Source organism: Anomaloglossus baeobatrachus, chromosome 5 (assembly GCF_048569485.1).
Source record: "Anomaloglossus baeobatrachus isolate aAnoBae1 chromosome 5, aAnoBae1.hap1, whole genome shotgun sequence".
Taxonomy (NCBI): Eukaryota; Metazoa; Chordata; class Amphibia; order Anura; family Aromobatidae; genus Anomaloglossus; species Anomaloglossus baeobatrachus.
The window spans coordinates 142242544-142260094 of NC_134357.1; the positions used below are offsets into that span (position 1 = coordinate 142242544).

Sequence of the window (17551 nt, forward strand, 5' to 3'; positions counted from 1 at the left end):
ACCCGTTTGCAGTAGCACATTGTGTAACCTTGGGTGCTTGCGTGGTTCGTTTTCCACACGGACCCAAATACGTTCATCTAAACTTACCCATAGTCTGAGGAATCTGAGCAGAGCATTTTGCTTTAGGCAAGACAGTATGATGCTGTGTGATTAAGTGAAACAACGCGGGATGGAAATCTGGGCATTTACTGCCATTTTTGACAATTCTTTGCTTTTCTTTGGTATTTTAGAACTTAATTACAGAGTATAAGGGAGTGGCAGAAAATGACAATATGTAAATGAAAACCTCATTTCCCGGTCAGCTGCACTTCGGCCCGTGGGAAGTAATGAGGGCTTTATAAGTAAAAAAAACCTCTGCGTTTTGCAGAGCATGTAGGCGGATTGAAATAAAAAAGAAAGTGGAATGGAGTAAAGAATTTACCCTTTCATTTCTGTGAAAATCCACTTTTAAGAAAACCCATAAAGAAACCAGCAGGATTCTTAAGAAATACTCCTTCAAGGCGTTCTGCTGCTTCTTAGTATGTATAAATATTTGAGCACAGTTTATGATGTAGGGTGTAACCTTGTGCCTTCCCTCTGCCATCAAGTGGAAAGAACTGCGGAAAGTAAATTCGGGAGCTGGTTGGTTGAGTGCGGTTTCTTTTGGAAGGAGATGTAGACAACTTATTTTAGGTAGTTTGAGGTTCCTGATTTGCCTGATGTAATAGGTTTGTGGCATGTAACAATAATCAGAGAAACATAGCTAAATGCTGAGCACCATTAGAAATTTTAAACTGGTTTAAAAATGTTTTCCTTGTTTACCAAGGCTGCAGATATTGAGGAGGAGCACTTTTACACTTCATTCAATGATACGTTGGCTTCTAGAATTATTTAACATTTGACATTTCACAAAATGTAGTACCGACCATACATGTGCCCTGGAGGCTCCAAAACTAATTTTGGGATTCAGTAGTAAAATAGTATAATATTAAATATACCATATATAAGCCAGTGTTATTATTTTTTAGGCAGGCCCTCAAAAAAATCAGAGTTTTTTTTACAGACACATTGAAAAACCATAATAAATCAGTATGATTATAAGTGATACGTGGCTGCAGCCATTCTGATATTAAGATATCAGCTGTGTTCATATGATAATTACAGTCAAAATATTCTCTATTAGTTTTTTTTAGCTTCAAAAATATCATGAATGACTTAAAAGGAACCTGTCAGGTGCAGTATGCACCCAGTACCACGAGCAGTTCTGGGTGCATATTGCTAATCCCTGTATAACTGTCCCTGTATACACTAGCATAGATAAAGAGATCTTTAGAAAAAGTATTTCTAAAGATCTTATATCATATGCTAATCAGAGCAGGGACTAGTCGCAAGGGAATTAGTTCCTGTGCTCATTCCGCCCTCTTAGAATGTAAGCACATCCACAGAGGCGTGCTAATATATTATTCAATGCAGCATCATCAACGGTGACGCGCATACCTGTGTCCACTGTCACCGCTGATCACAAGTTCCGGCACTTCTGGTCATGCGCGGTATGAAGCTGGATGTACGCATCCCAGCTTCAGAGAGGTCTAGTGCGCATGACCGGAAGTGCCGGCACTTCAACGCTGATGATGCTGCATAGCATGTTAGTATGCCCTGTGAGTGTATTACATGCTAAGAGGGCGGAATGAGTGCAGGAACTAACGCTCCTGCGACTAGTCCCTGCGCTCATTAGCATATCATAGAGGAACTTTAGAAATACTTTTCTTTGTCGCTCCATTGGGAGACCCAGACAATTGGGTGTATAGCTTTCTGCCTCCGGAGGCCACACAAAGTATTACACTTAAAAGTGTAAAGCCCCTCCCCTTCTGCCTATACACCCCCCCGTGCATCACGGGCTCCTCAGTTTTTATGCTTTGTGCGAAGGAAAAAAGACCGCCGGAGGAACCGCTCCCAAAGCGGCCTCCTCATGACTTTCGGCCTCTTCACACCGCATCCTCGGTCGGTGGCAGGCTCTCCCGCTTTTGCGACGCCTGGCTGCCACAGGTACAAGACCGTTGGGTGAGAGACGTTCTGTCTCACGGTTACAGGATAGAGTTCAGCTCTCGTCCTCTGACTCGATTCTTCAGAACATCTCCGCCCCCCGAGCGAGCCGATGCTCTTCTGCAGGCGGTGTGCACGCTGAAGGCAGAAGGAGTGGTGATCCCTGTTCCTCTTCAGCAACAGGGTCACGGTTTTTACTCCAACTTGTTTGTGGTGCCAAAAAAGGACGGTTCTTTCCGTCCTGTTCTGGACCTAAAACTGCTCAACAAACACGTAAAAACCAGGCGGTTCCGGATGGAATCGCTCCGCTCCGTCATCGCCTCAATGTCCCAAGGAGATTTCCTAGCATCAATCGACATCAAAGATGCTTATCTCCACGTACCGATTGCGCCAGAGCATCAGCGCTTCCTACGTTTCGCCATAGGGGACGAACACCTTCAGTTCATGGCACTGCCTTTCGGCCTGGCGACAGCCCCACGGGTCTTCACCAAGGTCATGGCAACAGTGGTCGCAGTCCTACACTCTCAGGGTCACTCGGTGATCCCTTACTTAGACGATCTGCTTGTCAAGGCACCCTCTCGAGTGGCATGCCAACACAGCCTGAACGTTGCTCTGGAGACTCTCCAGAGATTCGGGTGGATCATCAATTTCCCAAAGTCAAATCTGACACCGGCCCAATCATTGACATATCTAGGCATGGAGTTTCATACTCTCTCAGCGATAGTGAAGCTTCCGCTGGACAAACAGCGTTCACTACAGACAGGGGTGCAATCTCTCCTTCAAGGTCGGTCACACCCCTTGAGGCGCCTCATGCACTTCCTAGGGAAGATGGTGGCAGCGATGGAGGCAGTTCCTTTTGCGCAGTTTCATCTGCGTCCTCTTCAATGGGACATTCTCCGCAAATGGGACAGGAAGTCGATGTCCCTCGACAGGAACGTCTCCCTTTCTCAGTCAGCCACAGTCTCCCTTCGGTGGTGGCTTCTTCCCACTTCATTGTCGAAGGGGAAATCCTTCCTTCCCCCATCCTGGGCGGTGGTCACGACGGACGCGAGTCTGTCAGGGTGGGGAGCGGTTTTTCTCCACCACAGGGCTCAGGGTACCTGGACTCAGCCAGAGTCCTCCCTTCAGATCAATGTTCTGGAGATAAGGGCAGTGTATCTTGCCCTAAAAGCATTCCAGCCGTGGCTGGAAGGCAAGCAGATCCGAGTTCAGTCGGACAACTCCGCCGCGGTGGCATACATCAACCACCAAGGCGGAACACGCAGTCGGCAAGCCTTCCAGGAAGTCCGGCGGATTCTGCTGTGGGTGGCAGCCACAGCCTCCACCATATCCGCAGTTCACATCCCGGGCGTAGAAAACTGGGAAGCAGACTTTCTCAGTCGCCAGGGCATGGACGCAGGGGAATGGTCCCTTCACCCGGACGTGTTTCAGGAGATCTGTTGCCGCTGGGGGATGCCGGACGTCGACCTAATGGCGTCCCGGCACAACAACAAGGTCCCGGCATTCATGGCACGGTCTCACGATCACAGAGCTCTGGCGGCAGACGCCTTAGTTCAGGATTGGTCACAGTTTCAACTGCCTTATGTGTTTCCTCCTCTGGCACTACTTCCCAGAGTGTTACGCAAGATCAGGTCCGACTGCCGCCGCGCCATTCTCGTCGCTCCAGACTGGCCGAGGAGGTCGTGGTACCCGAATCTGTGGCATCTCACGGTGGGTCAACCGTGGGCACTACCAGACCGACCAGACTTGCTGTCTCAAGGGCCGTTTTTCCATCTGAATTCTGCGGCCCTCAACCTGACTGTGTGGCCATTGAGTCCTGGATCCTAGCGTCTTCAGGGTTATCTCAAGAGGTCATTGCCACTATGAGACAGGCCAGGAAACCAACGTCCGCCAAGATCTACCACAGGACGTGGAGGATATTCTTATCCTGGTGCTCTGATCAGGGTTTTACTCCCTGGCCATTTGCCTTGCCCACTTTTCTTTCCTTCCTTCAATCCGGATTGGAAAAGGGTTTGTCGCTCGGCTCCCTTAAGGGACAAGTCTCAGCGCTCTCTGTGTTTTTTCAGAAGCGCCTAGCCAGACTTCCTCAGGTACGCACGTTCCTGCAGGGGGTTTGTCACATAGTCCCTCCTTACAAGCGTCCGTTAGAACCCTGGGATCTGAACAGGGTTCTGATGGCTCTTCAGAAACCACCTTTCGAGCCTATGAAGGATATTTCTCTTTCACGCCTTTCGCAGAAAGTGGTCTTCCTAGTAGCAGTCACATCACTTCGGAGAGTGTCTGAGCTAGCAGCGCTGTCATGCAAAGCTCCTTTCCTGGTGTTTCCCCAGGACAAGGTGGTTCTGCGTCCGGTTCCGGAATTTCTCCCTAAGGTGGTATCTCCCTTTCATCTCAATCAGGATATCTCCTTACCTTCTTTTTGTCCTCATCCAGTTCACCAATGGGAAAAGGATTTGCACTTGTTAGATCTGGTGAGAGCACTCAGACTCTACATTTCTCGTACGGCGCCTTTGCGCCGCTCGGATGCACTCTTTGTCCTTGTCGCTGGCCAACGTAAAGGGTCACAGGCTTCCAAATCAACCCTGGCTCGGTGGATCAAGGAACCAATTCTCGAAGCCTACCGTTCTTCTGGGCTTCCGGTTCCTTCAGGGCTGAAGGCCCATTCTACCAGAGCCGTGGGTGCGTCCTGGGCTTTGCGGCACCAGGCTACGGCTCAGCAGGTGTGTCAGGCGGCTACCTGGTCGAGCCTGCACACTTTCACGAAACACTATCAGGTGCATACCTATGCTTCTGCAGATGCCAGCCTAGGTAGGCGAGTCCTTCAGGCGGCGGTTGCCCACTTGTAGGAAGGGGCCGTTTTACGGCTCTATTACGAGGTATTATTTTACCCACCCAGGGACTGCTTTTGGACGTCCCAATTGTCTGGGTCTCCCAATGGAGCGACAAAGAAGAAGGGAATTTTGTTTACTTACCGTAAATTCCTTTTCTTCTAGCTCCAATTGGGAGACCCAGCACCCGCCCCTGTTCCCTTCGGGCTGTTGTTGTTTTTTTTTTTGTGTACACATGTTGTTCATGTTGAATGGTTTTCAGTTTTCCGAATTTCCTTCGGATTGAATTTACTTTAAACCAATTTATAGATTTCCTCCTTACTGCTTTTGCACCAAAACTGAGGAGCCCGTGATGCACGGGGGGGTGTATAGGCAGAAGGGGAGGGGCTTTACACTTTTAAGTGTAATACTTTGTGTGGCCTCCGGAGGCAGAAGCTATACACCCAATTGTCTGGGTCTCCCAATTGGAGCTAGAAGAAAAGGAATTTACAGTAAGTAAACAAAATTCCCTTCTTTATAATGATCTCTTTATATATGCTACTAATTATAGGGACAGTTAGGCAGGGATTAGCAATATACACAAAGAACTGCTTGTGGATCTGGGTGCATATTGGACCTGGTAGGTTCCCTTTAAATTGTTCTTATGGACTGGGCAAAAAAGTGCCCCATTTTTCTGGACTGTCCTGGAATTTTGCCACGGTTGACAACCCAGTGTCATTTGGATCTTGACATCCTGGCATGTCAAGTTCTAAAACTAGGAGCTAAGGGGTTAAAAACCGCAATAGGGTCTTATCCTCAAAACATGTGAATGACATGCAAGAAAAAACTTGCTCACCTTTTTCAGTTGTGGCAACCACAACAGAAAATACGTTTAGTGTAATGGGACAGGTCAGCTGCTGCAGAATCCAAGGACCAAGAGTCCAACAAATCAGGATGCAGGGAAAATGGGGCTATCGCCATGCTGCTGTTGATGTCATATGAAAGGCCAGGATACACCAGCTGGATATGATGTGGTTTATTGTGACCGTGTTCCACACAAACCGGTTTATGCCAAATAAGAAGTTTGGAACACTTTGAAACGCGTTTACAATAAACTGACAGCAGTGCTGAGATAGCCACATTTTCCCTGCATCCTAAGATCTAAAACTGTAATATGAACATTCAGGACGATTGTACATGACATTTAGCCATCCAGCCTAGTCCACCATGATTATTGCACCTAAAGACTGCAGAATGTGCTGATCAGACATTTTTGGCTTCTGTAGTCTATGCCTGCATTACTAGAAGCGTAAATTCTGACTCCAAACTAAACCAGGTAACTTAATTTACAATTTGGAATCCTAACTTAATTCATTCTCCAAACTGGACCCTCAAATTCAAGCAGATCATGACTTACCAACTTTTAATATACTCCAGATCCTCTACATTATTATAAAGTAAAGACCAAACTGCAAAACTAATTAAGAGCCCATACCAGACACCTTATTTTATTATAGCCATGACCAAACCCATAAATTAATTCAGATTTCAGAACTGTGAAAAGTAAGATTAGTGTGATGCTACTGTAAGCCTGCCTAAAAAAGTGTTTTCAGGGAACACTTAAAGGGAACCTCTCAAGTCCAAATGCACTCGGAACCAAGAGCAGTTCTGGGCGCATATTACTAATCCCTGCTTATCCGTCCCTGTATACACTAGCATAGATAAAGGGAATTTTAGAAAAAGTATTTCTAAAGATCTTTTATCATATGCTAATGAGAGAGGAGACTAGTCCCCTGGGCGCCATTAGCATGTTAGTACGCCCCTGCGGGCGTGCTAACATGCTAATGAATGTGCAGCGTAAGCAGATGATCTCACTCACCTCTGCTACCATTGCCGCCCGACGTTGGATTTTGGCTCAGTGCGCATGACCCCGGAGTTTCAGTCATGCGCTCAACTTCAGTTTGTAGCCAGGACGCGTACACCCTGCTCCATAGTGCGCATGACCGAAACTCCGGGGTCATGCGAACTGAGCCGAAATCCAGCGTTGTGCGGCAATGGCAGCGGAGAGGGGAGGGAGATCATCCTCTGACGCTGCGCATTCATTAGCATTTTCGTACGCCCACAGGGGCGTGCTAACATGCTAATGGAGCCGACTAGCCAGGGGAACTAACGCCCAGAGGACTAGTCCCTGCACTCATTAGCATAAAATAAAAGGTCTTTAGAAATACTTTTTCTAAAGATCCCTTTATCTATGCTAGTGTATACAGGGACGGTTAGGCAGGGATTAGAAATATACACCCAGAACTGCTCGTGGTTCTGTGTGTATATTGGACCTGACAGGTTCCCTTTAAAACTGTGTAAATTGGGAATTTTCTCTGGTTCCACATTCCATATAGATAATGCAGTGATAGAAATGTCTTGGAGGCCTGGAGTTTGTAGTGCAGATTATGGTGCACTGGCATAATAGAGAGCACGGGTAAAGTGCTATTCTGAGAAAGTGGTATTCTGAGATTAGAGAGGAAGATGTAAGGTGGTGTAGCACTACATTTTATTCTATAGCGGATGGGCAACCATTGCAGTGGCTGGCACAGGGTAGAGGCATCAGTGTAGCAGCTAGACAGAAATATGAGCCTGGCTGCTGTATTCAATATAGAATTGAGAGGGAAGAGTTTAGTTATGGGAAGACTGATTAGCAGTGGATTGTAGTTATCAAGTTGAGGTTGAATCAGAACAACACTTAAGTTTTTGTGGTTTCGAGATGTATACAGGTCATCTGTGTTAATGATGTTATGTACATTCACAGTTTCCTGTTTGAATTGAAAGAAAATGATGATTCCTGCCGCCTTGCTCTGAATTCTGGAACTTATTACCTATTTCACAATCTTTCACCGCTTGTTCGAACATCTGGAAGCCGCTTCTATGCACCAGCAGTGAGTTGTCCAGGTAAATAATTTTTTTTTTTTTGCAACAGTCTACAGAATGTAGATAAAGGGATGTGAAATCATTTAGGATAAGACCGCACTTTGCTTTTTACCTGCTTTTTACCTGCTTTTTTTCTGCTTTTTCACCTGCAGCGTTTAATGCCAAAATGGATGTGTTCTGCTTTTCAAGCTTAGTCTATGGGAATTTGGGTTTCTAAACCCCACTATGCAGTTCAAACTGCAGCCTTTTTGTGGCAGAAATTTGGGCAAAAACTCTGCTTTTCAGTACAAAACCCAAATGGTAATTTCTATAATTGATGTCATGTAAGCACTAAATAAAAGATGTAACTAAAATGAAAAAAATCTTCACTGTCCAAGCTCAGAGAACATCCACATAATGGATATTTACAAAGATTACATTGTCTGAGTCTATCAATTTCTTTGACAATTGTAACGTTCTATGGGCACTACTCATGTATTTCATTTATTGAAGATCTAAATGTAACAATGTAGTGGGCACAACCTGTATAATAATTGAGTCGTAACCAAAATACGTGTAAAGCACTGCCATCTCCTAGCTCAGTAATGGGAAAGTCTTCACGAAATACAGATTTTACCTCAGAATTGAAAATTTTGATAATGACTGATCAATTCTGGCAGAGAAAGAAGCAAGGTATCATTTTATTAAATTTCTATGCATTCTCATATAGATGGCTTAGGGTATGTGCACACGATCAGGACCCGCTATAGAGCCGCGAGTCTCCTCCGCAGAAGACCACAGCTGCTCGTGCCGAAGATCCGTGCTTGGGTAGTTGCCATCTCTCGCTGTGTTCTCCCTGTGGAGAATGCTTGCGTCAAAGAATTGACATGCTGAGGCTCGGGAAGCTGCACCGCAGGTCAGTTTTCACTGCACTGTACAATGCAGTGTTTGGATGCAGAGAAAACACACTGCGTCCAATACACTGTGAACTCTGATCTTGGGCACGCAGCCTTAGGAGGACTTCTCTTTCTAACAGATGCCTTTTAACCCACAAGACCTCCTTTCCTCTTGCAATAATGTAGAATAGGTGAAGGAGCTGGGTAAGTTTAAGCAGGTAGAGTAGTATAGTGCCAGAGAGAGGTTATAGTTGTTAGTGGGGACCTTTGAAGAAAAAAAAATTGGGATTGAGACAGAAAAATACACTAATGAGCAAAAGAGTATCTATGTTTTGAACTTTTCACTTCAGGCTCCATATCTCACCATCCACTACAGCTGTGAGCATGAGACTACCGTCATTTTATAGACAATCATTTGGGCTATCTCATACATAAATTTGACTTGCCACTATTTAGTATATGATTAGTTACGCAGATTTTTGTCATGTCACTGCATTGTTACTGTTTTGCTCCTGGTCGTGGAAAATCTTTTTCTTCCAGTATACTACAAATTACAACCAGTTCTCACATTACTAAATATCTCAGTGTGTTATTAGGTTGATTCCAAAGTGATAGGTCCTTGGTTCGAATAAGTGAGCAACTATGAAGAAGTTTTCTCAAGAAAAGATAATTAGCATAATCCATCTTATCAAGACTGGTCTCTTGGCCAAGAAAATTGCCAAACTGCTTCATTGGAGTGCCATGACAGTTGGAAAAAAATGAAATGAAGTCCATCTATCCAAGCCAAAAGGTGGACACCCAAGAAAAATATCAGAATCAACAAGTCTGCTCATCACAAGGTCTATCAGTTCTGATGTGACAAACACGGTAGTAGAGGCGGCTCGTATGTTTCGTAATAGTGACATCACACACCCGACACTAGCTATGATCTTTAAGGTATGGGATAGGGGAAAACGTCTGCTAAAAGTCGATGGACCTATGGAGTATGGTCACTATGGCGGAACCCGGACCTACAAGAAATCCAAAAGTAAGATGGATCTAAGGGGTGGGAAGATAGAGGGGAGATGGAATGGTGGCCTGAAAATAGGTGAAGCAACCTCAACTTCAATATCATCATAAGAAGCGTTGGCCCAAATTTGCAGAAAAGTACAAAAGTGGACAGTAGAAGATTGGAAACAGGTGATTTGGAGCAATGAGATGAAAGTCAATAGGCTAGGCTCTGATGGGTGCAAATAGGTCTGGAATAAACAAAGGAAAAAGGGGCTAATGGATTGAGAAATAAAAGGAACTGTCAGTTTCGATGGAGCAAGCCTGATGATATTAGGATGGTTTCACAGCCAAAGGTGTTGATTACTACTAATAATAAATGAAATGATACTTGAACATGATCGATGGTGGTCTCAATGCTGAGCTATATGTAAATATCCTACAAGACGAGTTACGGTACTTTGTACTCTGAAGTACTATGGATATAAAAAGGACAACATAGTGTTCCAGCAGGACAACGACCTGAAGCATAAGTCAAGATTGGTGAAGACATGGCTCAATGACAATGAAGTAGAGCTGCTGGATTGGCCTCCATATTCCCAAGACCTCATTCTAATCGAATACTTGTGGGTAGAGGTGAAGGAAAAGCTGTATACATACCCAAGTGAGTCGACCAGTATGCACCAACATTGGGAACGTGTAGAACCTGGGATCAGATTTCGGTCGAGACATGCTTAAATCTGATTGAGAGTATGCCCAGAAGGATTCAGGAAGTGTTGATGGCCAAAAATGGATTTAAAAAATTCTAACAAAATAATATAAATTTATATTGTTAAGAGCAAAACAGTAAAAATGCAGTGACATAACAAGAATCTGGATAACTAATCATAGGCTAAATAGTAGCAAATCAACCAAGATGATTGTCTATAAAATGAAGTGGTAGTCTCACAATTAAAGCTGTAGTGGATGGTGAGATATGGAACCTGAAAGTCAAAAGTTCAAAAAATTGATGCCCTTTTGCTCATCAGTGTAGGTTTTGAATCACCAAGTCTCCCTTGGGACATGTCTGTTGTGTGAGATATTTGTGAGTAGGTGAAATGATTAATTTCTCTCAGTGAGAGAAACAAAATTAAAATTTTGTAGTTGTGATATCTTTTAATGGCTAACTAAAATAAAAATAAAATATGATGTTATGACATCATAGGTCACTTCCTCATGCATGGTATGACAAAATATCTGAAGAAACACAAATATATACACAAAACAGGGCAGAGCAATGCATAGTAAAAGGACATTTAAATAAACAAACACTGAGCTTGGAAAGTGAATCCTTAATTAGCTTTGATTAGTGGTGTGCAGTAGGTGAAGACCTGGCCATACAGCTGGCCCTCATAAGAGGACAGACTGAGGGTAAGTTCACACAGTTCGTTTTTCGGGTGCGTTTTTGGCCTCAAAATTGCATGACTTTGCTTCCCCAGCAAAGTCTATGAGTTTTCATTTTTGCTGTCCGCACACAACTTTTTTTTTAAGCTGCGTTTTTGAGCTTAAAAAAAGAAAAATGGACATGTCAATTTTTTCCTGCGTTTTCCGCCCATACAATGCATTGGAAAAACGCAGAGATAAAAATCGCAGCAAAACGCAGCCAAAAACGCACCAAATTGCAGTAAAAATGCATGCGTTTTTTGGCGCGGGTGCGTTTTTGTGCGTTTTTAACGGCCAAAAATGCACAAAAACGCAGCGGCAAAAAAACGCAGCGTGTGCACATAGCTTAAACATGATACTGATGCAAGTTCAGTGCAGCTGAAGTTAGACGGGAGTTAGGAAGTTAACTTCTTAAAGTAGATGACGTCTAGTAATGGGGTAAGTATGGAGAGAAAGAGAACAAAGGTGCTAATGTTCACAGAGCGTGAGGTTCAGTCTGTTAAAGAGCTGTCTCTGTAGAGTAACTTGGCTTTAATATGCCTCTAAAGTCACTTGTGTTCACACATTCTATTCAAGAATAATTGAGTTTTGAAAAAGTGAATAAACTTACCTTTATGTGTGATTTTGTTTTTAAGGCTTTGTACTGACTAGAAGGTTTAGGATATGTTACTTTTTTATATTGAGCGTTTTTTACAGAAATTCAGAGAAAATGGGATAAACAATATAAGGGTATCCAATAATATACAGTGCCTACAAGTAGTATTCAACCCCCTGCAGATTTAGCAGGTTTGATAAGATGCAAATAAGTTAGAGCCTGGAAACTTCAAACAAGAGCAGGATTTATTAACAGATGCATAAATCTTACAAACCAACAAGTTATGTTGCTCAGTTAAATTTTAATAAATTTTCAACATAAAAGTGTGGGTCAATTATTATTCAACCCCTAGGTTTAATATTTTGTGGAATAACCCTTGTTTGCAATTACAGCTAATAATCGTCTTTTATAAGACCTCATCAGGCCGGCACAGGTCTCTGGAGTTATCTTGGCTCACTCCTCCATGCAGATCTTCTCCAAGTTATCTAGGTTCTTTGGGTGTCTCATGTGGACTTTAATCTTGAGCTCCTTCCACAAGTTTTCAATTGGGTTAAGGTCAGGAGACTGACTAGGCCACTGCAACACCTTGATTTTTTCCCTCTTGAACCAGGCTTTGGTTTTCTTGGCTGTGTGCTTTGGGTCGTTGTCTTGTTGGAAGATGAAATGACGACCCATCTTAAGTTCCTTGATGGAGGAGCGGAGGTTCTTGGCCAAACACTACAGGTAGGCCGTGCTATCCATCTTCTCATGGATGCGGACCAGATGGCCAGGCCCCTTGGCTGAGAAACAGCCCCACAGCATGATGCTGCCACCACCATGCTTGACTGTAGGGATGGTATTCTTGGGGTCGTATGCAGTGCCATCCAGTCTCCAAACGTCACGTGTGTGGTTGGCACCAAAGATCTCGATCTTGGTCTCATCAGACCAGAGAACCTTGAACCAGTCTGTCTCAGAGTCCTCCAAGTGATCATGAGCAAACTGTAGACGAGCCTTGACATGACGCTTTGAAAGTAAAGGTACCTTACGGGCTCGTCTGGAACGGAGACCATTGCGGTGGAGCACGTTACTTATGGTATTGACTGAAACCAATGTCCCCACTGCCATGAGATCTTCCCGGAGCTCCTTCCTTGTTGTCCTTGGGTTAGCCTTGACTCTTTGGACAAGCCTGGCCTCGGCACGGGTGGAAACTTTCAAAGGCTGTCCAGGCCGTGGAAGGCTAACAGTAGTTCCATAAGCCTTCCACTTCCGGATGATGCTCCCAACAGTGGAGACAGGTAGGCCCAACTCCTTGGAAAGGGTTTTGTACCCCTTGCCAGCTTTGTGACCCTCCACGATCTTGTCTCTGATGGCCTTGGAATGCTCCTTTGTCTTTCCCATGTTGACCAAGTATGAGTGCTGTTCACAAGTTTGGGGAGGGTCTTAATTAGTCAGGCTGGAAAAAGAGATAATTAATCCAAACATGTGAAGCTCATTGTTCTTTGTGCCTGAAATACTTCTTAATACTTTAGGGGAACCAAACAGAATTCTGGTGGTTTGAGGGGTTGAATAATAAATGACCCTCTGAATAAACGTTTCACAATTTAAAAAAAGAAATAACATTCTTTTTTGCTGCAGTGCATTTCACACTTCCAGGCTGATCTACAGTCCAAATGTCACAATGCCAAGTTAATTCCGAATGTGTAAACCTGCTAAATCTGCAGGGGGTTGAATACTACTTGTAGGCACTGTATATATCAACAGAAAAACTACCCCTTTAATAATGAGTAAATCTTTATCAGATAGACTCATTACACCCAAGTAATACCACAAAACTACACATAAATAGAGGAACAAGAGGATCCCCTGAAAAAATAATAGGGTAGGAGGGGGAAAGTGCACCAACAGTATCTGTTTAAGACCCTAATGTTTACTTGCTCTTACCGGAGCAGTAGAGTTTGGTAATTTAAAAATAGCTCAACGTAGGCTAAGTCGTATGGTTCAAAATGAAAAGGAAGAAAATAGCAGCACTCACCCTCCTAAAAGCTAGATTTATTGTGGCATGAAATACAACGAGGGAGGGGGGGGGGGGAACAAGAGGCCGATGGCTGTTTTGTGTGGCCTATACGCTTCAACGGGTCCTGTGTACCACCATGCCCTATAGGTCTATTGGTCTCTAGGTGTGCTGGAATTTTGCTGTTTTATTAGTTCTTTCATTAAAGGGTTATTTCCATCTCCAAGATTATATCCTAATATGTAGTAGGTGTAATAATAATATTAGCAAATATCTCCAATTAGAAAGGTAGTATAGTTCTGATTAGCTCCGTCTCTTACCTCTTGTGCAGGGCATTGCAGCTTAGGTATCCATGGTTATGTCCACTCATATAGTGATAGTTATTAGGCCTTGTGCCCACAGAGCTTTTTTCTTTGCTTTTTTTTTAATCATTAAAAAGCAAGGAAAACGCATCCAAGCAAAGTCTATGACAATCGTGACTTGCTGTGACCACGTTGCTTCTTGTTTCCTTTCTTTTTTTGTTGCTGAAAAAAGAAGCAACATGTCAATTGTTTCTGCTTTTTTTTCCCTGCTTTTTTCCCCTGCTTTTTTCCCCTATCTCAATAGATAAGAAGAAGCATGAAAACATGAAAAAAGCATGAAAGCAAGCACATAAAAGCAGCTTTTTTCCTGCCAAGACATGCTTTATTTGTGCTGAAAAAAAAGCATGTGGGCACACAGCATTACTTAGTTAGTTGCTTGTGGTTGTAAATATGGAAACCTGAGCTGCAATGCCCTGCACATGAAGTGAGACATGGCTATTTAAGGAGAACTATACTACATTTCTGATTGGTAAAAGAAGAGCCAGCACATTTCTGATTGGAGTAATTTGCTCATATTATTACACCTACTACATATTGGGATAGGATCTTGGAGATGGGAATAACCCTTTAAGCCCTATTATTCCCTAAGAAGGCACCTAAAGGCTAGATAAAGCAAAATAGCAATAATCTGTTAGCCTATTGATAATGCTATGAGAATAACAAACAGGACAACATAAAGTATATAATCATAGATTGAGTATACCTCTATAACGTGAAAAGGAGTACACTGTAATACCTCCTATGTAGCTGCCTTAATTATGTGCCTTAGCACATCTCTCCCCCCACAGCACGAGGGCAAAAAAACAGCACACTGATATCCATTAGGCGGTTTTGAGCATCCTTTAAAATTAAAATATTTTGGCACTTCAATTAAATGGGTTATTTCACTACAAACGTTTATAACTTTTACACTGGATAGATGATAAATGTGTGATTGCTGGGAGCCACACTGCAGGGACCACGGTCCAGTTGCAGATGAATTGTAATTGAACTGTAGTCAGAGATTTCTATATTTCCTGCAGACTGTAGGGCACATGTGTGACAACTGCTTCATTCAACACCTCTGGATTGGTGGCTCGGTACACCACCCTCCTAATAATCAATGGGGATCCCGGCAGAACTACACATAACATCTATAAATATGTCATAATTGTTTGTCACGTGATAATCCTTTTTAAAAATTGTTATACAGTGCCTTGTGAAAGTATTCGGAGCCCTTGAATTTTTCTACCTTTTCCCACATTTCAGGCTTCAAACATAAAGATAAAAATTTTAATGTTATGCTGAAGAATCAACAACAAGTGGGACACAATTGTGAAGTTGAACGAAATTTATTGCTTATTTAACAGTAAACGTTTTAAAAAAATAAATAACGGAAAAGTGGGTCGTGCAATATTATTCGGCCCCTTTACTTTCAGTGCAGCAAACTCACTTCAGAAGTTCATTGAGGATCTCTGAATGATCCAATGTTGTCCTAAATGACTGATGATGATAAATATAAGCCACCTGTGTGTAATCTAGTCTCCGTATAAATGCACCTGCTCTGTGATAGTCTCAGTGTTCTGTTTAAAGTGCAGATAGCATCATGAAGATCAAGGAACACAACAGGCAGGTCCATGATACTGTTGTGGAGACGTTTAAAGCCGGATTTGGCTACAAAAAGACTTCCAAAACTTTAAACATCCCAAGGAGCACTGTGCAAGCAATCATATTGAAATGGAAGTAGTATCATACCACTGCAAATCTACTAAGACTCGGCCGTCCATCCAAACTTTCATCTCAAACAAGGAGAAGACTGATCAGAGATGCAGCCAAGAGGCCCATGATCACTCTGGATGAACTGCAAAGATCTACAGCTGAGGTGGGAGAGTCTGTCCATAGGACAACAATCAGTTGTACACTGCGCAAATCTGGCCTTTATGGAAGAGTGGCAAGGAGAAAGCCATTTCTCAAAGATATCCATAAAAAGTGTTGTTTGCCACAAGCCACCTGGGAGACACACCAAACATGTGGAAGAAGGTGCTCTAGTCAGATGAAACTAAAATCGAACTATTTGGGCACAATGCCAAACGATATGTTTGGCGTAAAAGCAACACAGCTCATCACCCTGAACACATCATTCCCACTGTCAAACATGGTGGTGGCAGCATCATGGTTTGGCCCTGCTTTTCTCGAGCAGAGACAGGGAAGATGGTTAAAATTGATGGGAAGATGGATGGAGCCAAATACAGGACCATTCTTGAAGAAAACCTGTTGGAGTCTGCAAAAGATCTGAGACTGGGACGGAGATTTGTCTTCAAACAAGACAATAATCCCAAACATAAAGCAAAATCTACATTGGAATGGTTCACAAATAAACGTATCCAGGTGTTAGAATGGCCAAGTCAAAGTGCAGACCTGAATCCAATCGAGAATCTGTGGAAAGAGCTGAAAACTACTGTTCACAAACGCTCTCCATCCAACCGCACTCAGCTCGAGCTGTTTGCAAAGGAAGAATGGTCAAGAATTTTAGTCTCTCGATGTGCAAAACTGATAGAGACAGACCCCAAGCGACTTGCAGCTGTAATCGCAGCAAAAGGTGGCGCTACAAAGTATTAACTTAAAGGGAACCAAACATCAGGATTTTGGTATATAAGGGAAAGCCAGTGCAGTACTGGCACTATCAGGCACAGGCTGTACATACCATTAGTGGGCAGCTTGGATGTTTAGGCTGTGAAATCCAAGTTTATGAAGTTTGAAAATTCATCCACTTTTTGATTGACATGTGCACTTCTCCAGATAATATCCGGGTTATGCACATGATTCCTGCCCCCACCCCTCCGCCTGTTCCACTCTCTCTCTAGCTGTATGCAAATTTCTCTCTTCAGTTACACGGCGTCGGAGTTAGCACCTGCGCATAGGGCTTATCTCCGGCGCCATGTTTTTGAAGCTCGCGTTACCCAGTTTTGTGTCTGAGAGGGCAGCGCATGCGCCCTTGCTTCTTCAGATCTCGTTGTGACCGCGGGAGCGCGCACAGTCACAACAGGACTGGAGAACAGCTGATCTTTTTTTTTTTAAATCAGGTTCATTTTTATTTAACAGCAAAATTATACAACACATAAAATAATTCCCTCCATAGAAATATCACAGAAAGGGAAAAAACCTTTAGTCAATAAGAAAAACCACACAAATAACATAATAAACAATGCACCCGCAGTCAACGTCTCATTTCAATATGGGTCTCAAAGTGCATATTATTTCCCAATATATTCTCCATAGTATAGCTTACCCAGCATCATTATGACATTATATATATATACACATATACATACACGCACGCACGCACGCACGCACGCACGCACATATACATGCACACACATATACATGCACACACATATACATGCACACACATATACATACACACACATTCCAGCAGTACGCATATCACCCTATTTGAGGAAATTTGTTAACCGGTCAGAAGGAGAAGGACCTGGTCGCTCGCACTGTCCTGCAGTAACGCCGAGGAGGGAAGGCCTGGGGTATCCAACCATGCCCCCCAGATCTTATAGAACTTTTTCAATGCATTTCTT

At 43.4% G+C, this 17551-nt stretch overlaps 1 protein-coding gene across 1 annotated transcript in view; it reads left to right on the top strand.

Moving 5' to 3' along the window:
- NUDT13 (nudix hydrolase 13) overlaps window positions 1-17551 on the top strand; it is a 108407-nt gene that overhangs the window by 52813 nt on the left and 38043 nt on the right. Inside the window, exon 3 of the mRNA XM_075348942.1 lies at window positions 7633-7772. Within this exon, the coding sequence (XP_075205057.1) occupies window positions 7633-7772 (140 nt within the window). The remainder of the gene's footprint in view (window positions 1-7632; window positions 7773-17551) is intronic.